The sequence below is a fragment of the Scyliorhinus torazame genome, chromosome 2 (assembly GCF_047496885.1).
Source record: "Scyliorhinus torazame isolate Kashiwa2021f chromosome 2, sScyTor2.1, whole genome shotgun sequence".
Lineage (NCBI taxonomy): Eukaryota > Metazoa > Chordata > Chondrichthyes > Carcharhiniformes > Scyliorhinidae > Scyliorhinus > Scyliorhinus torazame.
This window is the reverse complement of record NC_092708.1, coordinates 193,878,347-193,904,111: the sequence shown is the minus strand read 5'-3', so window position 1 is coordinate 193,904,111 and position 25,765 is coordinate 193,878,347. Positions and strand designations below refer to the sequence as shown.

Sequence of the window (25,765 nt, the reverse complement as noted above, 5' to 3'; positions counted from 1 at the left end):
TGATCATTGCATACTGATGCTTGATATTATTGGTACTTGACACTTGTATACCATATTTCCCTTTTTATATTTATAGTTGTTTGGTAGTACAGAACTTAAGAGTATTGCTGAAAAAAAAAGTGACCTTTTTTGCCAAAGCTTTTTGTGTTGCACTTAACAGGACAATTTACTATAATACCAAATGTAAAGGGAGCAACAATTTATACCGTATGAGAAAAGGATGCTGATTGGTTGGCAGGCAGACTCTGATGGGTAGAGGCTTGGCATACAGCATGCACCAGTTGATGGTGACTGACAATTAACTGCATTGTTTAAACCAAGCAACTCGACGCTGGCCAAGGCATTGCCCTAAAGAATTAACCTTTTTTTATAATTGCAGTACATTTGTTTCTGTGCTGCTTTGATACATTATATGATACTGATAACTTACCAATGGAACTGTTTGTTCAAGGGCAGTATGTCAGATTGCTTAATGGAAATTTGGTTTGTGGGTGAGAAAACAGTATCATTTTGTTTAAATAATAGATTTATAGATATTTCTATGCCCTTAGTAAAAAGGTGTATTTGTAATAATCCGCAGCATCATCAAGAAATTCCTGCACCTTTTTTCAGTCGGCACCATACCTTGCTAACAAATACTATTGTGATGTTTTATTTCTGGGTTGAAACTTATACCAGTTTGTATTTGAAGATCCTGGCCCTCCCCCGGCTCCCTTTTAAAGACACTTTTAATTGTTTCTCAAATTTGTTATGTTCTGTGTTGTGGCGTATACAGATGCACACAGAACATCTAGTTCCTTGACTAGTAAGATGCTTTATTAACAGAATGAACACGTGTAAAGATAACTAACGAACAATGATACAAACTGTAACGAGTAAATGAATTCAGTGAATTCTCCTGGAGCTACTTCTAATGCGACTATCTTCTGGTACGACTTACTCCCAACTACTGGATATCTAGAGTCACATGGTACATCTCTTATCGACACATGCTGGTTGGAGGTTGAATCGATAACAATATACATTAATAGATAACTATATACAAAACTGTGCACAGGCATATCACCAGTTTATTTTGTGTTTTCAATATTGTTTGGGATTTTAGTAAGTTCTTTCCTATTTTCTTTGCCTTTCTCGTCAGCTGTTCAGGAACATGTGGCCCTTTTTTTGCACAGCACCATCCTGAATGAGAATGGGGTTCTGGAAACAGCTTTATGCTGTATTTCAGTTGTGTGTTTGTGTCCATATGTTAGTTTGTAAGGTTATTCACACAAGCACAAAGACGGTAGAGCCAGATGATGCATTATCGACATTGTTCCAGTAAGTTAGCTCATACTATCTGTCGCTGAACTTGAGTGTCTGGTATCCTGGCAGCATTCATGATATTCTCCGGAAAACCACTACATTTGAGAAGCAAGTCAAACCTGAGGGTGGTCATTTGGTGATGAAGACTACCCACTGCCCACCTCACTCGTTACCCTGGTGCACAACCAACTGCAGGTGCGCAAGAAGCATCCATGTAACAGCCATGTCATATAACACTCACCTGATGAAGGAGCTGCAAACAGACCTGTTGGACTTTAACCTGGTGTTGTAAGACTTCTTACTGTGCCCACCCCAGTCCAACACCGGCATCTCCACATCGTGGTTACAAGGAATGTAATTGACCACTTGGGTGACCATTGCTCAAGCTACACTTGCGTTGCCTGGAGGAACCCTGCAGTACCCGCCAGAGTGCATCATGATTTGCTGTATCCTGTAAACCTCTCTACCATAAGAGCACAGCCTATTCCACCAGGTGAATGGCGAACAAATGCGAAAGCAGCAAACATATGCTCTTTCAGCTAAGATGCCTGTGATAAACGTATCCAACAGTGAACACAACCCCAATGCCCTATCCAACAATACTTGTACACCTTAACATGTCTCTGTCACTGTCCATCACAGCATCCTTTCACCTGATCTGCTGAAGTAAAAGCTATCATTGCGTCCTAGGCCTAGTGTGCCTAGACAGTGCCCTCCCAATGGTTGTGGAATAGCTGACTGAAGGCTCAATGGAGAAGGCTGCAGACTCAATGGAGAAGACTGCAGATGACTTTGCAGGATGAATTCAAGCAGCTCTGACCGGAGAAAGCCCAGCTTTGGAGAATCTCAGCGTTAGGGTCAGCAGTCTGGGCTGGCTGGAAGATTGGTAACAGTAAGGGCATAGGGGCAGTGGTGAGAAGACAAATATTTTCATCTGGAAGGTGGACAGCAGGTTCAACATCTGAAGAGTCACTGCCACTGCCCCTGGGGTTGTGCCTCAGCAACCCTGTTAGCCTGTTGTGGAACAGCTTTCTAGACTGTGGGACCATGATGGCGTTCCATGGTATCCGCAGCCACAATGGTAACAGGCTGAGTCTGCAGGGCAGCAATCTGAGCTTGCGTGACTGACATTCGAGCTTCTACTGCACTCTGCAATTGGGCATGAAAGCTGAGAGATCAGCCATCAAGACACAGCACCATGGGTGAGGTCCACAAACCTTCTCAGGGCAGCATGGTAGCACAAGTAGATAACACTGTGGCTTCACAGCACCAGGGTCCCAGGTTTGATTCCCTGCTGGGTCACTGTCTGTGCGGAGTCTGCACGTTCTCCCCATGTCTGCGTGGGTTTCCTCCAGATGCTCCGGTTTCCTCCCACAGTCCAAAGACGTGCAGGTTAGGTGGATTGGCCATGATAAATTGCCCTTAGTGACCAAAAAGGTTAGGAGGGTTTATTGTGTTACAGGGATTGGGTGGAAGTGAGTGCTTAAGTGGGTCGGTGCAGACTCGACGGGCCGAATGACCTCCTTCTGCACTGTATGTTCTATGTTCTCGCCAAGCTGACCACCATGTCCACACTGGAAAGGATGGACTCTCAAAGTTCTGAGCAAAGCCCTGTGGAAGATTGGTGCAGATTCCCCCATGCTCCTTGCAAGTGACAGCAGACTTTCCCACAGCCTTTTGGCACCAAACATAACCACCAGCCCTTTCCTGTACCCCATCCTTTCAAAGTCCTCAGTAGCAGAACTCTTGTGCAACTTAATCCTGTGGTGAGCTGGCACCTGTGCTATCCTTTCTCCTGCCCTGACTGCAGGCCACTCCTGCCTGGGAACTCACCAGATGCTATCTGAGATGGTGGCTGGGAATGTGGGACTGAGTGACGGTGTTTCATCATCTGCCTCTTTTTCACATGCCGTGGTGCATGAGTATGAAGAGCCTGGGAGGATGATATAAAGGGTATCTGAAAAAGAAAAGCAGAATGGTAAATTTACCGTGATGGAAGAGGGTGAAAGCAAGGGTGAGTGCATACTTCACCATGTACAGCATGGGAATCAGAAGAGGTGGTCTGTTGGAGAAGTGGGATGTGAGAAACAGGATAGTTTGAGCATGCCATCATTTATTTGATCCTTTCAGCCCCTTGCTTCAACCCCACAATCTGAGTCACAGCCATTGCAGTGATGGCAAGCCCAGTTTCCTCCATCGGAAAAGGACATACTGCTGTGCAGGCTCCCCACTGGTTATCTGCGGTTGCCTTCAGTTTTAAGCCACGTTGTCCTACAAGAGAGAGGAAAGGGCGTCAGTGAGTATGGTGTAATCTATTTGGATGGTGTAGCTGTCATGGTGGAGTAGCTGGCATTGTGTGCAAGCTGAGTGATGTGGGTGTAAGGCTTGCAGCACTGTTAAGTTGCGAGGGTGAAGGAAAGTGTGAATGTGTGGTGTGAGTCATGGTTGATGGCGGTGGTTGGTTGGAGTGAGAGATGGGGCTGTGGAGCATTGAGCAGTTTGTGAGGCAGGTTGTGCAGTTGGTGGCATTTGAAGATGTGTTCTTTTTAAAAAGAATTTAGAGTACCCAATTCATTTTTTCCAATTAAGGGGCAATTTAGTGTGGCCAATTCACCTAGCCTGCACATCTTTGGGTTGTGGGGGTGGAAACCCACGCAAACACGGGGAGAATGTGCAAACTCCACAAGGACAGTGACCCAGAGCTGGGATCGAACCTGGGACCCCGGCGCCATGAGGCAGCAGTGCTAACCACTGCACCACCGTGCTGCCCATCCATATATGGCCTTACCAAGGTTCTCTGGAAGTTCAACACAACCTCTCTACTTTCCAATTCTGTCCCTCTGAAAATAACCCCAGTGCCTAGTTTACTTTTTAAAGCCTTGTTAACCTATGTTGCTACTTTCAATTATTTGTCAATATGTAAACGGGATATTTCTTTTCTTGGCCCCCATTTAGGCACTTATTTTCCAAGGACTGTGTGGCCTCCTTATTCTTCCTCCCAAGATGTGCTGCTTCATTGTTTTTGCCAATTCTGCGCATTTATCAATGTATTTCTGTATTTTGTCAGCATCCTCTTCTGCACGCACTACACCACCAATCAGTTGTCATCTGCTAATTTTAAATTGTACTTTGATTTCCGAGTTTGAATTTTATATGTAAATGACAAGGCTTGTGGAATTCCACTTCCCAGTGTTTGCCAACCAGAATAATTACCTCTAATTTCTATTCTCTGTTTTCTGGTCTGCAACCAGCTTGCTTTCCATTTCTGCAACTTGTGCCCTAATGCGACATGTTCTGACATTAGTCATGAGCCTACTGTGTGTATTTTATTAAAGGCTTTTTGGAACTACAAATAAGTTTCATTTGCTGCATTTACCCGTTCTACACTTTTCTGTTACATTGTTAGCTTCCAATAATGTTAGTCAAGCATGGTCTTCGTTTTTCGAATCCATACTGACTATATTATATTTTCAGATACCACATATCTCTCTGTTACATTTTTCCGTGAGGTTGCGGATGTTGGGTTTGGCTATCTTGGAACTATATTGCCATTCCTTCACTGTCACTAGGTCAAAATCCTGGAATTCTCTCACAGCACTGTGGATGCACCTACACCACATGGACTGCAGCAGTTCAAGAAGGCGGCTCACCAACACCTTCTCAACGACAATAAGGGATGGACAATAAATACTGGCCTAGCCAGCGATTCCCTCATCCTATGAACACATACAAACCAGTTCCCCTACTCTCCCTTCTCCACCAAGTTTGCATGCTTAACGTTCCTCCACGATTACTTCTCTTTCCTGCTTTCTAGACCTCGCCAATATCTCATTCAATTATCTCGATCATTGCCTCACATGTCTTCTGTTCTGTGTCTCAGTTTAGTGGGACAAACACCATCTATTTGTAGGAACTGACTTGTTTTATTACCTTTTCGACTGTTAGGAATTCCTGCTCCTTTATATTGAAGTCATCAATTCTACATAGGTTATTATGATTGAAAGAGAGCATGTTGTTTGTGTTGAACTTGTAACTGAAAGAAGTTATCATTTGGAACCTAACGCTTGTACTCATCCTTTTTCAGCCCCGTTTGCATATTTTTCTAGTAAATTAAACTTATTCGTTTTTTTCCTCCCATTACTTGTGTTGTTTTAGATTTTTTTCAGTGATCTGATTTCCTTTTTTTTTTAAATTTAGAGTATCCAGTTCATTTTTTTCCAATTAAGGGGCAATTCAGCGTGGCCAATCCACCTACACTGCACATCTTTGGGTTGTGGGGGCGAAACCCACGCAAACACGGGGAGAATGTGCAAACTCCACATGGATAGTGACCCAGAGCCGGGATTGAACCGTGCCGTGAGGCAGCTGTGCTAACCCCACTGCGCCACTGTGCTGCCCATCTTATTTCCTTTTAACCGCCATTTGTAGAATTCTTTGGGGGAAAACTTTTGTGTCAAAATCTTTCTCCTAACCATGTGAATTTATAGATCTAGTACTAATCCTACATTTGTATGTTATTTTAGGATTTGTACTGATATTTTCCAATGGTGAGGGAAAAGTTGTCAAGTTAAAGTTTGGAGTTTTGGAAAGTACACTTCATTGATAAAGCAGGATGAGGAGTTTTAGCTACCTGAATACATGATTTGAGATGGGGGAATTTGTATGAACTGGAAAGGTCTTGCTATGAATTACTGATGCTAAGAGTTGGAGCAGTGGTTGATCATTTGGCTCTCTGAGCCTGCTCTGCCATTCAGATGATATGACTGATATTATTGTGGCCATGACTCCACTTTCCTGCTGACTCCCTCCCCATAACCCTCATACTGCACCCTCCCCTGCTCGTTGGCGATTCCAAAGATTAACGACCATCCGAGGGAAGAAATTCCTCCTCCTCCTCTCCATCCTAAATGGGGGAGGACTCCTTATTTTGAAAATAAAAGCAAACTACAGCAGATGCTGGAATCTGTGACAAAAACAGAAAATACTGGACAATTTCAGCAGGTCTGACAGCATCTGTGGAGAGGGAAGGAAGCTAACGTTTCCAGTCTTGATGACTCAAAGCCTACGACAAAGCGAGTCCGGATGATTTGTTAATCGCCCATTTTTAGGTATATGAATAAACTATGCCAGGTTACCATTTGTCAAATAGATCAAAAAATACTTGTTACTGGAAAGAAGAGAAGAAAATTAGGTTTGTTACAGTGCCTTATTTTATGTTTGTGATTATGCAATTGGATTTTGGTGGAAACTTGAAGCCTAATTTATCTAACGTGCTTTGAACTCAGTTTCCTGATGATGTCCAAAATAAAAACTAACCCACCCCCCCCCCCTTCAATTTAGAGAGTAAATATTTAAAACATTTATAATATTTAAAATAAAACTGGTAATTACGACAATCCATTTTGGAGGTCTTCCAATTGAGAGAAACCTGGATTTCTTGCATGTGTTGGAAGTTGGAAAACTGGTAATAGTTCAAGTTCTAAAGGCAGAGTGCAAATTTATTTGGAACATCTACACCTTCCTTTATGGTGAAAAGTTTGCTGACTGTAATGCAGTGAGTCGGAACAGCTTTAAATAGCACTTCCCTCTCTGTCATTAAAAGATAACACTGTCGTGCACACAGCAAGAGAACTATTGTAGAAACATCCATTACAACATGGGCATTGTGTGCTCATTTTCCATAGCCAAGCATCCTTCAGTCTCCTGAAGTATCCACATATTTTTAAAGTTCCTTCAGGATTGTCCTTGCTGAGTTTTTCTGTAATTGTTAGTTCCCAGGCGGGGCAGCACTGTGGCGCAATGGTTAGCACTGCTGCCTCACGACGCCGAGGTCCCAAGTTCGATCCGAGCTTCGGGTCACTGTCCATGTGGAGTTTGCACATTCTCCCTGTGTCTGTGTGGGTCTCACCCCCACAACTCAAAAAGATGTGCAGGGTCGGTGAATTGGCCACGCTAAATTGCCCCTTATTTTGGGGAATAATTGGGTACCCTAAATTTATTTTTTAAAATATCTATGGTATGAAAAAAATAACTAAATTCCTGGTGCAGAGGAAAATAGAAAAACATCCAGAATCCAAAAATATAACCATGAGTAATCAGCATGGATTTCCAAGGCAGAAAGTCTTGCTTGACTTCGTAACTGGGAGGGTAGACAGGGTAATGATTTCCAAAAGACTTTTGGCAAGGTGCCACCTTCTGGACTAATAAATAATGTCAGAACATCTGAAGTGAGGGGATGAATTGCACAACAGACAGCTGGCTAAGGTAGCTTTTCAGAACAGCAGAAGGTGGAAAGTGGTGACACACGAGTTTCAATGCTGGGGCTACTGCTGTTCATAATTTATATTAACTGTTTCGACTTGGGATTCAAATGCGCAGTTTCCCAGTCTCGATCATGTTCATTGTTAGCAATTTTCTTTGCCTTTCAGCCAAACATAGAGTCATAGAGGTTTACAGCATGGAAACAGGCCCTTCGGCCCAACTTGTCCATGCCGCCCAGGTTTTACCACTAAGCTAGTCCTAATTGCCTGCATTTGGCCCATACCCCTCTATACCCATCTTACCCATATAACTGTTTAGATGCTTTACAAAAAACAAAATTGTACCTGCCTCTACTACTGCGTCCAGCAGCCCATTCCCCAAGCACTCACCACCCTCTGTGTGAAAAATTGTTCTTCTGGACCCTTTTGTATCTCTCCCCTCTCATCTTAAACCTATGCCCTCTAGTTTTAGACTCCCCCACCTTTGGGAAAAGATGTTGACTATATCGGTACCCTTATTATTTTATAGACCTCTATAAGATCACCTGTAAGCCTCCTACACTTCAGGGAAAAAAAGTCCCAGTCTCTCCAGCCTCTCCTTGTAACTCAAACCATCAAGTCCCAGTAGAATCCTAGTAAATCTTTTCTGCACTCTTTCTAGTTTAATAATATCCTATCTATAATAGGGTGACCAGAACTGTACATTGTATTCCAAGTGTGGCCTTACTCATGTCTTGTACAACTTCAACAAGACATGGATCAATCCATCTGAAAGTTTGCATCTTCATTCAGATTGCATGTTGCTTTCACAAACTTTTATTGACCTTCCTTCCGCTTCTCATAACTTAGCTGTAAAAGCTGTGTGTACATTGTTTGCTTGTGTTGTGGCTTTTTCAAGAACAAAGAATAGTTTGTTTTTGTTTATTTTGTTCACAGTGAGGATTGCATTTAATGTGTGTGCTTGTATTATGACTGAGTTGATTGATATAATACAACTAGTATTGTGCCTGTTCACAGACCAAACATGTATGTGAATCATACCACCAAGGCAAATGTTATTGTAAAGGCCTTGTGGGGTTCTTATAACTAGTACTGCTATCAAAAATATGTGCTAGAGATGAATTAGCGTAAAAAATTTTCCGGCTGTGTTTAAAATCGTTTGCACTAGTTTTATATGAATGTTTTAAAAATAAATCTGTGGTCTTGCAATTTATGACTTTTTCATTTGCAGTAAATATAGTGGGCCGGATCTTACGGTTGTAATGATGGCAAAACCGTCAACAATCGCCGTCATTACTCCCCTGAAACTGACAGCACCTTCTGGGGTCCACGCATAATGCAGCTGAACATGGAAGTCCAGAAGTTGCTGTCAGTAATTCTAGGCTTTGTTAACTGTTGAAGTCCCCACTGAAGGCAGTCAATTAGAAATCACCAAACTGATCAGAACTTCCCCCTTTTTACTGTAATTTTGCTGTTTTTAAAAGAAAAACAAGTTGTGGGTTTGTATAGGCATGCTAAGTCTTAACAGTTGCTAAAGAGTATGTCTGATGTCGGAAAACAAATTTTATATTTGCATAGTGTCAGATTTTCGAACTTAATGCGGTAGATTTAATGTTTTGAAAGTTTGTTCATGATCTATTTCTAAACTGTATGTTTCAATCTTTATTTTGTTCTCTGTAAAAATGTATAAAAAAAACAAAGGGTAAGCAGTATAGTTTTCTTCCTGGCTTGTTGTCTGAGAATTGATCAATGTAATTTGGAAATTGACAAAGCGAGGGCCATGGCTTCGCCACTGATCACAAAATCCAGGCCAATGTATTTCTCAAAGTGGCTAGAACGGCAGCATCCATGTGGCTGCTTTGTGATTGGAATCTGCACGATGGATTGCACTGTGAGTGACTGCAAATTGAAATGCCAACCAGGAAATGCCGATTTCTTTTTGCGTGGAAGCAAGTTGGCAACCCTTTAGACCATAATATCAAAAAAAGTTGGTTCAGTAGTTTTCGTTGGTTCTCTGCTTTATCGCTTTACCTCATAAAACGTAGCTCACATATCAATAAACTGAAGTGCTGCTGAAATGCTGAGTCCTGCCAGAACCCCGGCACGTGGATAAGTGTGGGATAATCCATTTTGGTCGGAAAAATAGAAAGGCAACTTATTGTCTAAGTGGAGAGGAACTTCAGAGCGCTTTGATGCAGAGGATGCTCTCGTGCATGAATCTCAGAAAACTAGTATGCAGGCACAGCAGGTAAGAGGAAGGCAAATGGTATTTTGGCATTTATAGCTAAAGGAATAGAGTATAAAAGTAGGGAAGTGTTGCTGCAACTATTAGTGCAGACATTAGTGAGACCACACCTGGAATATTGTATGCAGTTTGGTCCCCTGACTTGAGGAGGGATGTAGTTACATTGGAGACAGCTCAGAGGAGATTCACTAGATTGATTCCAGAGCTGAGGGGTTTGTCGTATGAAGAGAAATTGAGCAGTTCAAGCCTACTCTCTTGAGTTTAGAAGAATGAGAGGAGATCTAATTGAGGTATACAAGATGATGAAGGAGATTGACAAAGTAGACGTAGAGAGGATATTTCTTGTGCGGTAATCTAGAACTCAAGGTCATAGTTTTAGGATAAAGGGTAGCAGATCTAAAACAGTGATGAGGAGAAATTACTTCTCTCACAGGGTAGTGAATGTGTGAAATTCACTATCCCAGAATGGGGTGGATGCCGGGACTTTGAATACATTTAAGGAAGAGATAGACAGATTTTTAATTAGTAATGGGTTGAAGAGTTATGGAGAACGGGCAGGAAAGTGGAGGTCAGGCCGAGATGAGATCAACCATGATCGCATTGACTGGCGGAGCAGACTCGAGGGGCTGAATTGCCGACTCCTACTCCTAGTTCTGATGTTAACAATCTCCTGAGATGAGTCAGTTTACCCCCCTGTGTCAATGTTTTTCTTGAGATTTTTGTGGGGTTTTTTTTGCAGAGTTTACAAAATTACCATATATTAACTAAGAATGCCGCACCCCCCAAAACAAACAAATAAAAAAAAACCCTCCCCCTCTACTATTTAAGTGTTTCATTTGCATCTTGCTTTGTCTAGAGTATTTACAGGGTTTTACTTACTTATTTGTGTCAGCCATTACTAAAGGAATAGCAATGGTGGGAGAGGGAGGCGTTACTTGTGGCATACCTCATCTCCGTCTCTGTCCACCCTCCCACTTTCCTGTCCCCCCCCCCCCCCTCACCGTACAGGGTTGATTCGGCCTGTGCTGGGCCCCCCATCTGACCTGAGGCGCTTTGTCCCTGTCGTAGTTCCCTATCTCTGTGGCCTTGTTCTCGGCCCCCCATTGTCTGGCCTGGCTGATTCCTAGCCACCACCCCTCATCTTCTTCTCCTTCAGTGCTTTAGTGCCCCTTTTGCACCACCCCACCCTCGCTCTATTGGCTGTTGGCTTCAAACAGGTTCTGGAACAAGCTGGTGAAAGGCTTCCATATCTTTTGGAAGCCCTTTTCCAATCCCTGGATAGTGAATTTGATTTTCTCCAATTGGAGAAATTCCGACAGGTTGGCCAGGCATTCTGCAGCTTTGGGTGAGTGACGCTGCTGATCGCCAGCCGAGCAGGATTCTTCAGCGTGCGATTAGGGAGGCCCCCCCTCCCATGAATAGTTCTGGCTGGTCTAATACCCCAAAGACTGCCACTTTCGGGCGTGGCTCCACCCTCACCCCCACAACCTTGGACATTGCTTCAAAGAAGGCTGCCCAGTACCCGACAAGTCTGGGGCATGTCCAGAACATGTGGGTGTGGTTGACCGGGCCTCCCTGGAACCATCACCGTGTTGATTTGCGAGTGGATTCCCATGTAGAATCTTTGAGAAATATTGTGCACATCTTTCAATCTGTCACTTGAGTTACTGAATACCGAGAGACTCTTAAAATTATTTTCCTTTAACTGATTTCCACTGATCCGAAAGAATTCCCTGATTACCTTGGCTTGTTGATTTCTACTCATTTCGGACTTGCAAAAAGGGGACTTGGCCCTGTTGGTGGGTCCCAAAATCCCATGATGTGCATATCTTAAAGTTATTGATGTTGTCGCACACATTGTGTGATAACACTTGTGCAACATGCACAGTGTGATGTACATGCTCCTTGGGACCAGCCTGCATGAATGCCAAATTCTGGGACAGAGGCAAGTTACAGTCGTCTTGTAAGCTAATAATGATGTGTGGGGAAGGCTAAAAGCTCAAATTATTTTTTTTTTAGAAGAGTCTGGATCTTTGGAAAAAGGTGAGTTGATATAGGGTATTCCCTTTTGGGGAGTACTTGGCCTATTCGGGCACAGCTGAGAACAGAATGTCTATTATGGACAGTGTTGTGGGTACAAACTCACAGCATTGTATGTTGGCACCACACAGTATTCGTGAATTTTAAACGCATCATTAGCAATCGGATGGGGCGGCACGGTGGCACAGTGGTTAGCACTACTGTCTCACAGCGCCAAGGACCCGCATTCAATCCTCGCCCCAGGTCACTGTCCATGTGTCCCCGTGTCAGCGTGGATTTCACCCCCACCACCCAAAGATGTGCAGGTTTGGTGGATTGGCCGTGCTAAATTGCCCCTTAATTGGAAAAAAAGTAATTGGGTACTCTAAATTTATATTAAAGAAAAAGGTATGGAATGACTTATTGAATGACTTGTTTTAAGCTTTTTAAAAATAAATTTAGAGTACCCAATTCATTTTTTCCAATTGAGGGGCAATTTAGCGTGTCCAATCCACCTACCCTGCACATCTTTGGGTTATGGGGGCGAAACCCATGCAAACACTGGGAGAATGTGCAAATTCCACATGGACAGTGACCAGAGATGGGATCGAACCTGGGACCTCGGCGCCATGAGACTGCAGTGCGACACACTGCGCCACCGTGCTGCCTTGTTTTAAGCTTTGGCACTTGGTTGGAGAGAAGGTTCTGTTAATGATGTGGTTAAATCAAACAGTCAATGCAAAATGACCTTTATTAGTAACAGCCTTCTTTCTTTGAAGGAATTCTGCCTGTCCATTGTATTAAAAATACATTTTGTGTGAATTTAAATGTAGTTTTTTTAAATGTTTTATTGGTTTTCACAAGTTTGTTTTGTTACATGATTTAGTTGGAATACCTGTGAGCAGAAGGCACCATTATAATGTTGTTCCCAGACACATGGGCATCACACGCACAGTGGTTAGCATTGCTGTCTTACAGCTCCAGGGACGCGGATTCAATTCTGGCCTTGGGGTGATTGTCGTGTGGAGTTTGCACTTTCCCCCCGTGTCTGCGAGGGTTTCCTCCGTGTGTTCCGGAGATTCCTCCCTCAGTCCAAAGGTGTGCAGATTAAGTACTTTGGCTACACTAAATTGCCCCTTAGTGTCCAAAGGTTAGGTCGGGTTACTGGGTTACGGGAATAGGGTGGAGGCCTGGGCTTAGGTAGAGTGCTCTTTCAAGGGCTGTTGAGACTCAGTGGTCTCCTTTTTAAAAAAAAAAAAAAAAAAAAATTTTTATTCTCCTTTTTCACATTTTCTCCCAAATTTACACCCACCAACAATAAATAACCGAATGGCCTCTTTGATCACTGTAAATTCTATGATATTGAATCATTTATTTTATATTTTGAGTTAAAAAACAACTTGTTTGTGTAACTGGTGTGGTGCGAACTTTTCAGTTCTTCAGTGGAGTACGAGTTGTATTCATAAATCTTTAACACAGAAAAAGCCTGGCCATCCAGCACCTATCTATTCTAATCCCATTTTCCAGCACTTGCTCCGTAGCCTTGTATGCTGTGGCATTTCAAGTGCTCAACTAAATGCTTCTTAAATGTTTTTTAAAATAAATTTAGAGTACCCAATTATTTATTTATTTTTCCAATTAGCGTGGCCAATTCACCTAACCTGCACACCTTTGGGTTGTGGGGGTGAAACCCACGCAGACACTGGGAGAATGTGCTCCACACGGACAGTGACCCAGGACCCAGGGCCGGGATTCGAACCCGGGTCCTCAGCGCCGCAGCCCCAGCGCTAACCACTGAGCCACAAGCCGCCCCCTGAGTCATAAATGCTTCTTAAATGTTGAGGGTTCCTCCCTCTACCACCCTTTCAGGCAGAGACTTCCAGATTCCCACCACCCTTTGGGTGAAAAGGTTTTTCCTTTAATCCCCTTTAAATGTTCTGCCCCGTACCTTAAGTCTATGTCCCCTAGTTACTGACACTTCTTCTGAAGGGAAAAGTTTTGGCCTATTTACCCTATCTATGTCCTTAATTATTTTGAGCACCTTGATCAGATACCCCCTCAGCTTTCTCTGCTCTAAGGCGATGAATCCCAGCCTCTCTTCATAGCTGAAACGCTCCAGCCCAGGCAGCATCCTGGTGACTAAAACAGAAAATGCTGGACGACCTCAGCAGGTTTGTGAAGAGAGAACAGAACTAATGTTTCGAATCTGGATGACTTTTGTCAAAGCTGGTGAATCTCCGGTAGCCTTTCTAGTGAAATATATAACCAAAACGGTATGCGTATTAACTACTGACTATCTTAGTTTGTCTGGATTTTAAAAATTCTTTCATGGGGTGTTGGCATCGCTGGCAAAGCCAACTGATCCCTCATTGCCCTTGAGAAGTTTTTGGTGAGCTGCTGCAATCAATCGTTGCAGTGCATGTGGTGTAGGAACACCCACTGTGCTGTTGGGAAGGCAGTTCCATGATTTAGACCCAGTGACAGTGAAGGTTAGGCAATATAGTTCCATGTTCAGACTTGGAGGATGATGTTACCATGTGCCTGCAGCATTTGTCCTTCTAGGTGATAGAGGTTGCAGGTTTGGAAGGTGTTGTTGAAGGAGGCTAGGCGAATTGCTGCAGTGCATCTTGTAGATGGTACCCACTGCTGCCATAGTGCAAGGAATGAATGTTTAAGGCAGTAGATATGGTGCTAATCAAGCAGGCGTTGCCTTGTCCTTGATGGTGTTGAGCCTCTTCAGTTTTGTTGGAGCTGCATTGATCCAGGTAAGTGGGAAATATTCGGTCATACTCCTGACTTGTGCCTTGTAGATGGGGTACAGATTTTGAGGAGTCAGAAGATGAGTTACTCTGCAGAATTTCCAGCCTTTGATACACCCTTGTAGCTAAATTATTTGCATGGCTGGTACAGTTCAGTTTCTGGTCCCTCAGGATGTTGATCGTGGGGAATTCAGCAATAGTCATGCCATTAAATGTCAATGACTTAGATTCTCTCTCATTTTTAAAAAAAAATTTAGATTACCCAATTATTTTTTCCAATTAAGGGGCAATTTAATGTGGCCAATCCACCTACTCTGCACATTTTTTTGGTTTGTGGGGGCGAAACCCACGCAGACATGAGAATGTGGAAACTCCACACGGACAGTGACCCAGAGCCGGGATCGAACCTGGGACCTCAGTGCATGAGGCAGCTGTGCTAACCACTAGGCCACCGTGCTGCCCTTGATTCTCTCTCATTTGAGATGGTCATTGCCTGCCACTTGCGTGGTGCAAGTGTTGCTTGCAATTACTAGCCCAAGCTTGCATTTTGTCCAGGTCTTGCTGCTGGTTTAGCTCACTGTGCTAAATCGCTGGCTTTTAAAGCAGACCAAGGCAGGCCAGCAGCACGGTTCAATTCCCGTACCAGTCTCCCCGAACAGGCGCCGGAATGTGGCGACTAGGGGCTTTTCACACTAACTTCATTGAAGCCTACTCGTGACAATAAGCGATTTTCATTTTCAGAAGGAACAGACTTCTTTAGTATCTAAAGAGGTGCGAATGGTCCCAAACATTGTGTAATCATCAGCGAACGGCCCTACTTTTGACATTATGTTTGAGGGAAGGTCATTAATGTAGCAATTGAAGATAGTTGGGCCTAGGTCACCCCTCTGAGGTACTCCTGCAACAAAGTCCTGTGACTTTGGGCAGCATGGTGGCACTGCCAAGCACCTCGGTTCAATTCTGTCCTTGGGTGACTGTCTGTGTGGAGTTTGTACGTTCTCCCCGTGTCTGCGTGGGTTTCCTCTGGATGCTCTGGTCTCCTCCCACAGTCCAAAGATATATTGGCCGTGCTAGATTCCCCTTTAGTGTCCAAAGATGTGCAGGTTATGTTAAGGGGTTATTGGGCAGGGAAGTGGGTTAGGGGGGTGTGCTCTTTTAAAGGGTTGCAGACTCGATGGGCTGACCAAACTCATTCTGCACTGTTTAGGGATTTTATGATATGTATCTATGACTGAGACAATTGGCCTCCAGCCACCACAACCACATTTGCGCTGGGTTGGACTCCAGCCAGTGGAGAGTTTTCCCTCTGATTCACAATGACTCCAGCTTCGCTGGGACTCCTTGATACCACATTTGGTCAAATTCTGCCTTGATGTCAAGGACAGTCACTCTCATCATCTCCCCTGGAGTTCAGCTCTTTTTTTAATATAAATGTAATGTACCCAATTCATGGCCAATCCACCTCGCCTGCACACCTTTGGGTTGTGGGGGTGAGATCCACGCAGACACGGGGAGAATGTGCCAACTCCACACGGGCAGTGATCCGGGGCGAGATCAAACTCAGGTCCTTGTTGCCGTGAGTCAGCAGTGCTAACCACTGCGCCACCATGCTGCCCCGGAGTTCAGCTCTTTTTTTCATGTTTGGACCAAGGCTGTAATGAGGTCAGGAGCTGAGCAACCCTGACATAACTGAACGTCAGTGTCCCGGTTATTGCTGTGTAAATATCGCTTTAAAAAAAATGTATTTTATTGCAAACATGTATCAAAACTGGTTACAGCGAATAAACACCCCGGGAAACATACTTCCCAGCAATCAACTATACAGTCTGGACAAATTTCTCCTCTTTTTCAGTAAATACCGCTTGATAGTGCTGTTGATGACCCTTTACATCACTTTACTGATGATTAAGAGGAACCTGACAGGGTCGTAATTGGCTGGGTTGGATTTGTCCTGATTTTCTAACAGGACATACCAGGAACATTTTCCACATTGCCGGGGTAGATGCTAGTGTTATAGCTGTACTGGAGCAGCTTGGTTAGACATCCGGCATGTTTTTGAGCATGAGCCTTCATTACTACTGCTGGAATATTGTCAGGGCCATAGCCATTGCAGTATCCAGTGTCTTCAGCCATTTCATGATATCAAGTGGAGTGAATCGCACTGACTGAAGGCTGGCATTTGCAATGCCGGCAACCTCGATGACAAGGCTGAGATGGATCATCCACTCGGCACTTCTGGTTGAAGATTGTTGCGAATGCTTCAGCCTTGTCTTTTGCACAGATGTGCTGGGCTCCGTGATCATTGAGGAGGAGGAGGTGTTTGTGGAATCACCTCCTCCCCTTAGTTGTCTAATTGTCCACAACAATTCACAACTCGATGTGGCAGGATTACAGAGTTTAGATCTCATCCATTGGCTGTGGGATTGCTCTGCTCTGTTTCTTAAATTGTTCATGAAATAAAAGAAGTGCTGATGCAAAATGGTTGCTTTCAGTTATTTTCTCTGAAGAAAAAAACCATGCTCAACAATACGACCAACAAGTGATGAAAACATGGGTATTTCAAAAAGGATTTTTGGGGAGGGGGGGATGAAAGAAGCATGGGTATAGGAGTTGTGCAAAATACTAGATACCTGGCAGTTGTAGATAGATTATCAGATTATCCATTCTTGTGTTCGCCATGTAAGATTGGAAGTGGAGAAAATTGCAGAGGATGTTGAGGTAGTATCTTTGTGTTTCCTTTTTCCTTTCCATATGAAATCACCTTCCTGTTTGCTTTGTACTCCCCATTGTTCAGACTCTGGCATCATTGCTTAGATTTGGAATGTTTAAAAAGTCACACTTGAGTAGTTCAGCTTTGATTTATATCTGCCGTGTGTGTGGGTGGATATCTTTATTTTCAAGAGCTCCTGTATTATTTGGTATGAATTAGGGAACAATACAGGAGCTATTAGACTGCTGGATGTATACAATACGGCAGCAAATAGTGATAAGGACGACGGACCAGATTTTCAGGCAAATTTTGTAGAAAGATACAATAACTTCAGAGAGTAATGCTTGTAGACTTAAATTATACTTTTCTTCACTGAAGAGGAGGATGCTCATAATGTTAGAGTGAAGGAGGAGAGGGTAGTGAAAGTAGATTGGTTGGTTGAAACTGGATAATGAGGAGAAATAGTGCTGTGGTAGTGTGGCACAGTGATTAGCACTGCTGCCTCATAGCGCCAGGGACCCAGGTTCAATTTGAGTGACTGTGTTGGAGTTTGCACGTTCTCCCAGTGTCTGCATGGGATGCTCCGGTTTCCTCCCAAAGGTGGGACTGTTAGGTGGGGATAGGGCAGGGGAGTGGGCCAAGGTAGGGTGCTCTTTCAAAAGGTCAGCACAGACTCAATGGGCTGAATGGCCTCCTTCTGCACTGTAGGGACTCTTATGGACCTGTAACCCAGAGCTCCAGTCTATTGCTCTGGGGACACGAGTTATGTTCCCATCTCAGCAGCTGGTGGGATTTAAATCCAATTCAATGAAGCTAGCCTCAGTAATGGTGACCATGTTACTATCATTGATTATCGTAAAAACCCATCTGGGTTCACTAATGTTCACTTTAGGGAAGGAAATCTGCCACCCTTACCTGGTCTGGCAGATATGTGACTCCAGACCCACAGCAATGTGGTTGACTTAACTGCCCCTCTAAAATTGCTAAGAAATCCACTCCGTTGCCAGCAACACCAACATCCTATGAAATAATTTAAAATTGGTTAGCGGTGCTCAAGATATTAAACTCAGGAAGGGATGCTGGAGGCAGCACGATGGTGCAGTGGTTAGCATTGCCTCATGGCGCTGAGGTCCAGGTTCAATCCTGGCTCTGGGTCACTGTCCGTGTGGAGTTTGCACATTCTCCCCGTGTTTGCGTGGGGTTCATCCCCACAACCCAAAAGATGTGCAGGGTAGGTGGATTGACTACACTAAATTGCCCCTTAATTGGAAAAAATGAACTGGGTACTCTAAATTTTTTTTTTTTAAAAGGAAGGGATGCTGAGAGATGTAAGGATGGAAATTGCAGGACCTGGCCACAATCTTCTAATCATCCTTGGATACGGATGAGAGAGGACTGGAGGTTTAGAAATGCTCGACTCCTGCTCAAAAGTGGAGCAAAGGGTAAGACCAGAAACTGCTGGCCAGTCAGCCTGCAGCCATGGCGGAAAAACTTTGAGACACAGAATTGACCCGTGTTTTCTGTGACAATTGATAAATTTGTTGAAGGCAAATTGTGTTTGACGAACTTGATTGAATTCTTTGAAATGGTGGAGAGGTTTGATGTAATGTGGTTGAAGTGCATAGGGACTTCTCAAAAGGCATTTGCTAAATTACCACATAATAGCTTTATTAACAGAATTGAAGCCATGGGACTAAACGTGATATCAGTGGCTGTATTGGTCAGAAAACGATGAACAGTTGTCTTTCAGACTGGAGGGAAATGTACAGTCATGTCCCTAGGGGTCAGTGTTAGGATCAAGGCTCTTTGATTTATAGAAATGATCTGCACTTGAGCAAGGAAGAGAGAATTTCAAATGTCATCTTGCAGACAACACAAACCGTAGAAGTACAAGAAATAGTGAAGAGACTCCAGATATATTGCTGAAATGGGCAGACACATGGCAGATTAAATTTAATGCAGATAAGTTTGAATTGGTGCATTGTGATGAGAAAATTGGGAAGACAGAATGTTGTAATTAGAGAATGTAGGAACAGAGTCTCGGGTTGTAAGTAAACAGTTTTGAAGGTGGCAGGACGAGTTGAAGAGGCTGTTGAAAAGGCATGTGGGATTTTTGGCTTTATAAAAAGAGGCCAAAAGTGCAAAAGCAATGGGCAGCACGGTGGCGCAGTGGGTTACCCCTGTTGCCTCACGGCGCCAAGGTCCCAAGTTCGATCCCGGCTCTGGGTCACTGTCCGTGTGGAGTTTGCACATTCTCCCTGTGTTTGCGTGGGTTTCGCCCCCACAACCCAAAAGATGCGCAGGCGATGTGGATTTGGCCACGCTAAATTGCCCCTTAATTGGAAAAAATGAATTGGTACTCTAAATTTAAAAAAAAAATAGTGCAAAAGCAAGGAGCAACCTGTTAGGTATGTGCAGTGCACTGTCCAGAAAGTGGTGGAAGTAAATTCAACAATAACTTTCAAAAGCAACAGATGCATGAAGGGGGACAATCTACAAGGCTGTGGAAAATCTACAAGGCTGTGGAAAATCTATAAGGCATAGGGGAAGGATCAGGGGAGTGGGAATAATTGAGTTACTCTTCTCAAATAGCCGTCATGAGGGAGAATGGCTGACTCCTTGCTGTATTAATGTACAATTCAACATACTTACTGTGGAAAATGGTCAGCCAGTCGAAAGAGAAATGGTGCATCACTTCCTGCTGTGGATGTCATGTTGTTCTCAATTTAGACTCTGTATTAGCTCATTGAGCCCACCTACAGAGAATGTCACTGAGTGGAAGGAATTCCAGTGAATGCGCTGTACTTCTGATCTTCGTACATTGTATGGAATGAGACTTTTATTCATGTTCTGCGTGTCACAAACAGATAAAGATTAAAATCAATTGAGAAACAGTTTTAAATGTTAAACATTTACACGCTGAGTACCTAGACTTGTAGTGAGTGTATTTTAGAGTTGCTCAGCTGTACAAACCAAAAAAAGTTTAATCAAAAGAATTTTACAGCACATTTAGCCACGCAATTCTGTACTCATAATTTACGTTGCACACAAACCTCCTTCCACCTTACTTTATTGCACAAATCTTTTTTTATTCCTTTCTCCTTCATATACTTGTCTAGCTTCTCTTTAAATGTGCCACCCTATTCACCGCAACTGAAACTTAGAACCATAACAATTTTACCGCACATAAAGAGACCATTCACCCGTCTAGTCTGTTGTCAGCCAAAAACAGAGAGGAAAATAAAATAAAATAGCTGCTCATTTTAATCCCGTTTTCCAGCACTTAGTCCATATCCGTACTTCAGATGCAGATCCAGGTATCTCTTAAATGAGTTGAGCATTTCTGCCTCAACCCCCAATTATGGCAGTGAATTCCATCTACCAACCTCTCGACTCTTCATTATTTTGTACAACTCAATTAAGTCATCCCTCAGCCTCCTCTATTCGAAGGAAAACAATTCCAGTTGATCTAATCTGTCCTCGGCTGCGATTTTCAAGCACTGGCAACACTCTTGTAAATCTTCTCTGTACTCTCTCCACAGCAATTCTGCCCTTCTTGTCATGTGGTGACCATAGTGGCACACGCATTTCCAGCTGTGGCCTAACCAGCGTTCTATACACTTGTAACATTGCATCCCTGCTTTTGTATTTAAATGGTAGCAGGTTCCATGTTCTCACCAATTTCTGAGTTAAGTTCCTGAGTTCCTTCTGGATTTAACAGTGACTAACTACACTTATGGGCCCTAGTTTTGAATGCATCCCTCTCCCCATAAGTCAATGTGTGCTGATGTTGGACGAGGAAAGGATTGAGCCCCATTCTGATCACACTCTTGATCCATAGAATCCGTACAGTGCAGCAGAGGCCATTCAGCCCATCGAGTCTGCACCGACCCTCCGAAAGAGCACCCCCCCCAGGTATCCCCCACCACGCCCATCCCTCCCTATTCTTGCACAACCCTGGACATGAAGGGACGATTTAGCATGGCCAGTCTACCTGACCTGCACATCTTTGGACTGTGGGAGGAAACCGTAGCAACACTGGGAGAAAGTGCAAACTCCACACAGACAGTCTGGAGTTGAACCTAGGTCCCTGGCACTGTGAAGCAGCAGTGCTAACCACTGTGCCACGAGCATACTGGCAGTCGCTGTCAAGATTTACACATGATTATGAAAACCTGCTAGGCATATTCCTGGAGTGTAGCCAGCTCCCACTAGCTGAATGTACCTCATCAAGAAGAAGCGAGGAGAAAACGGTTCGGGAAAGTACTTTTTTTCCCTTTTGTGGAATGTGGGCATTGTTGGCAAGGCCAGAATTTGTTGCCCATCCCTAATTGCCCTTGAACTGAGTGGCTTGCTATTTGAGAAGGCAGTTGAGAATCAACTGCATTTCTCTTGATCTGGAGTCACAAGTAGACAAGACCAGGTATGGATGGCAGATATCCTTCTTCTCTAAAGGATATTAGAGAGCCGGTTGGGTTTTTGCAACAATTAATGATAGTTTCATTGTCACGACTAGATTTTTTTGAGATTTAAGTTCCATCAGCTGCCGTGGTGGGGTTTGAACCTGTGTCCCCAAAACATTAGCCTAGGCCTCTGAATTACTAGACCAGTGACATTACAACCATGCCACCATCTCCCCCAATTGTATGCTGTAAATGGAATGTACCAAGTGTTTAGTTCTCATTGGGTAACATAGCCAATGTTTTAATACTTTCTTTACATTCTATTCAGATAACCACTCAGCACCGCCAGATGTGACCACTGGTGCCTCAGAGCGCGTCACCCACTTTGAGCGGCCGCAAGTTTCCTCAGTCCGTGGAGTTCCTCGTGGTTTTAACAGTAATGTAATGGAAACTGCTGATGGTGAGCTTGTGATGGGTTTCAACATTGAATATGGTCAAAGTGGTTTGATTGTTCTTTTAAACCCCTATTTGGAGAGATTTGAGAATGTATCCTGACTGGAACTGGCTTCCAATTGAACAACTTTTGTTCCATTTTTAAATTCGGATTTCTTTTTTAGCAAAGTGTAAAGATGCACTTTCATAGACATGCAATTTTTTTTAAAATTCCAATTAAGGGGCAATTTGGCATTGCCAATCCACCTACGCTGCAAATCTTTGGGATGTGGGGGTGAGACCCACGCAGACACTGGGAGAATGTGCAAACTCCACACGGGCCAGGATTGAACCTGGGTCCTCGACACCGTGAGGCAGCAGTGCTAACCACTGTGCCACCTCACTTTCACAGACTTGATCGATGAACATTAAACCGATTTATTAATAAGACTTTTTCAGCAGCTGCAGCCAGCTCCCTCCAGCTCCCTCCATGTCTCATGCCCAAAAGAGGCTCCAACTCCTGAGTGATTACCCACTCGGTGTTCTAATTGGTCACCCAAGCCAGGTGACCCTTTCTCTTTTTAAAAATCTTTTTATTGGCATTTTCAAAATTATATACATTGCTGTTCGTTTTCATTTAGCGTACAGTCACAAAGGTTTCTTCCTAGGTTTCTCTTTTTACAGTCTGTCACCGTCTGGCTCAGCATACAATCCTCCGTATCCCCCCCCACCCACCCCACCCCACTCTCTTTGACCCCCCCTCCCTTCCCCCCCCCTTTTTCACTGCTGCTCCCCATTTTTTCTTGCAGGGTTTTGCTACCCCCCCCCCCCCCCCCCCCTCCCAACCCCCCGATCCACCCTCGCTTTCATCTTTCTATCTTGTCCTGGCTATTTCCCCATGGCTACTGTATATTTATTTATTAATGTGTTGGCCACAAACAGGTAGGTGACCCTTTTTCGACTGTGTTGTCCATAATAATAATAATCTTTATTGTCACAAGTAGGCTTACATTAACACTGCAATGAAGTTACTGTGAAAAGCCCCTCGTCGTCACATTCCGGCACCTGTTCAGGTACACTGAGGGAGAATTCAGAATGTCCAATTCGCCTAACAGCACGTCCTTCAGGACTTGTTGGAGGAAACGGGAGCACCCGGAGGAAGCCCACGCAGACACTGGGTGAACGTGCAGACTCCGCACCACAGACATTGACCCAAGCCGGGAATCAAACCCGGGTCCCTGGAGCTGTAAAGCAACACTGCTACCCACTGTGCTACCATGCCGCCCAGGGGGCAATCACTACATCCCTCCCCTTTAACTCCTTTATATAATCTTCAATAACTAATTTACGGAGCCCTAAATTCTAACTAATCATAAAATGAGAGTTGGACAATTATAAATCTAGCCTTTATGGGGTTGCCATGTGGCTGCTGAAAAATTCTTATTAATAAATCCTTTTGGTGTTCATTAATGACGTCTCTGAAAGTGCACCTTTATACCTGATGGCGAGGCTACATTTTCCTAACACTGCTTCTAACCCGACACTTGAGTATCCTGGTTTAATGTAAGTCTAAAAGAAATACTCACCAGAATGCGCCTCTTTGGATGAATAGACCCATTTAAGATATGAAGATATTGCCAGACTGTGAGTAATGTTGAATCAGAAAATGTGGCCGGTTACACAGTGGGGGAACAACAGAGAGTACACAGCAAGACCCCTTGGTAGGAATCCACAAGAAGGGTGAGCGAAATGCTTGAAACGTACCTCCACTCTCATTGTAGACTAGGAAGTGGTCTGGGAGGCTAAGTGTATTGTGCAGGCTTGAGGTACACAAGAAGGGCACTGAAAGACCCCACAAGGAGGGTACTGAAAGACCCCACAAGGAGGGCACTGAAAGACCCCACAGGGAGGGTACTGAAAGACCCCACAGGGAGGGTACTGAAAGACCCCACAAGGAGGGTACTGAAAGACCCCACAAGGAGGGTACTGAAAGACCCCACAAGGAGGGTACTGAAAGACCCCACAAGGAGGGTACTGAAAGACCCCACAATGAGGGTACTGAAAGGCCCCACAAGGAGGGTACTGAAAGACCCCACAAGGAGGGTACTGAAAGACCCCACAAGAAGGGTACTGAAAGGCCAGACAAGGAAGGTACTGAAAGACCCCACAAGGAGGGTACTGAAAGGCCCCACAAGGAGGGCACTGAAAGACCCCACAAGGAGGGTACTGAAAGACCCCACAAGGAGGGCACTGAAAGACCCCACAGGGAGGGTACTGAAAGACCCCACAAGGAGGGTACTGAAAGACCCCACAAGGAGGGTACTGAAAGACCCCACAAGGAGGGTACTGAAAGGCCCCACAAGGAGGGTACTGAAAGGCCCCACAAGGAGGATACTGAAAGACCCCACAAGGAGGGTACTGAAAGGCCAGACAAGGAGGGTACTGAAAGACCCCACAAGGAGGGTACTGAAAGGCCCCACAAGGAGGGTACTGAAAGGCCCCACAAGGAGGGTACTGAAAGGCCCCACAAGGAGGGTACTGAAAGACCCCACAAGGAGGGTACTGAAAGACCCCACAAGGAGGGTACTGAAAGACCCCACAAGGAGGGTACTGAAAGACCCCACAAGGAGGGTACTGAAAGACCCCACAAGGAGGGTACTGAAAGACCCCACAAGGAGGGTACTGAAAGACCCCACAAGGAGGGTACTGAAAGACCCCACAAGGAGGGTACTGAAAGGCCAGACAAGGAGGGTACTGAAAGACCCCACAAGGCGGGTGCTGAAAGACCCCACAAGGAGGGTACTGAAAGGCCCCACAAGGAGGGTACTGAAAGACCCTACAAGGAGGGTACTGAAAGACCCCACAAGGAAGGTACTGAAAGACCCCACAAGGAGGGTACTGAAAGGCCCCACAAGGAGGGTACTGAAAGACCCCACAAGGAGGGTACTGAAAGACCCCACAAGGAGGGTACTGAAAGACCCCACAAGGAGGGTACTGAAAGACCCCACAAGGAGGGTACTGTAAGACCCCACAAGGAGGGTACTGAAAGACCCCACTAGGATGGCACTGAAAGACCCCACAAGGAGGGCAACAAGAGAATTGCAGAATGGAAACAAGTCAACACTTTGTAGGATACAGATAGGTCCAACAGTGAAGCCAAAAGAGTTTTGCTGAAGTTAAGGCAAGGAGAAATGAAGATTCCATTTGCGAAAGAAAGAAGAAAGCCGAAATTAAGACTTCAAAAGAATCTAACCTATTGAACATCAATACTAATCAACAAAAACAATTAAAGCTCTGCAGAAGATATTAAAACAACAAGATTTAAATATGCACTTTCACAGATTTCATTAATGAACACAAAAAGGATTTATTGATAAGAATTGTTTAGCTGCCAGCCAGCTCCCTAACATGTCTCTTACCTAAAAGAGCTCCATCCCCTGGGATGATTACCCACTCTTGAGTCCCAATTGGTCACCCAAGTCAAGTGACCCTTTTCTGCTGCATTGCCCATAAAGGGACAAGCATCACACAATGGTAGGGTGGGCAGTGATTTTTGCCTATTTGAAGTAAGGATATGTTCGTATTCTGAAACGGAACAAGTTAAACTCTGGGCACAGAGTGGCTGAATGAAG

The 25,765-nt window shown here is 44.3% G+C and overlaps 1 protein-coding gene across 5 annotated transcripts in view; it reads left to right on the top strand.

Moving 5' to 3' along the window:
* Positions 1–25,765, top strand: part of LOC140394759 (disco-interacting protein 2 homolog A-like) — a 372,914-nt gene that overhangs the window by 228,254 nt on the left and 118,895 nt on the right. For all 5 annotated transcript variants that reach the window (XM_072481988.1, XM_072481977.1, XM_072481975.1 and 2 more), the window contains one exon: positions 22,030–22,161. In XM_072481988.1, the coding sequence (XP_072338089.1) occupies positions 22,030–22,161 (132 nt within the window). The remainder of the gene's footprint in view (positions 1–22,029; positions 22,162–25,765) is intronic.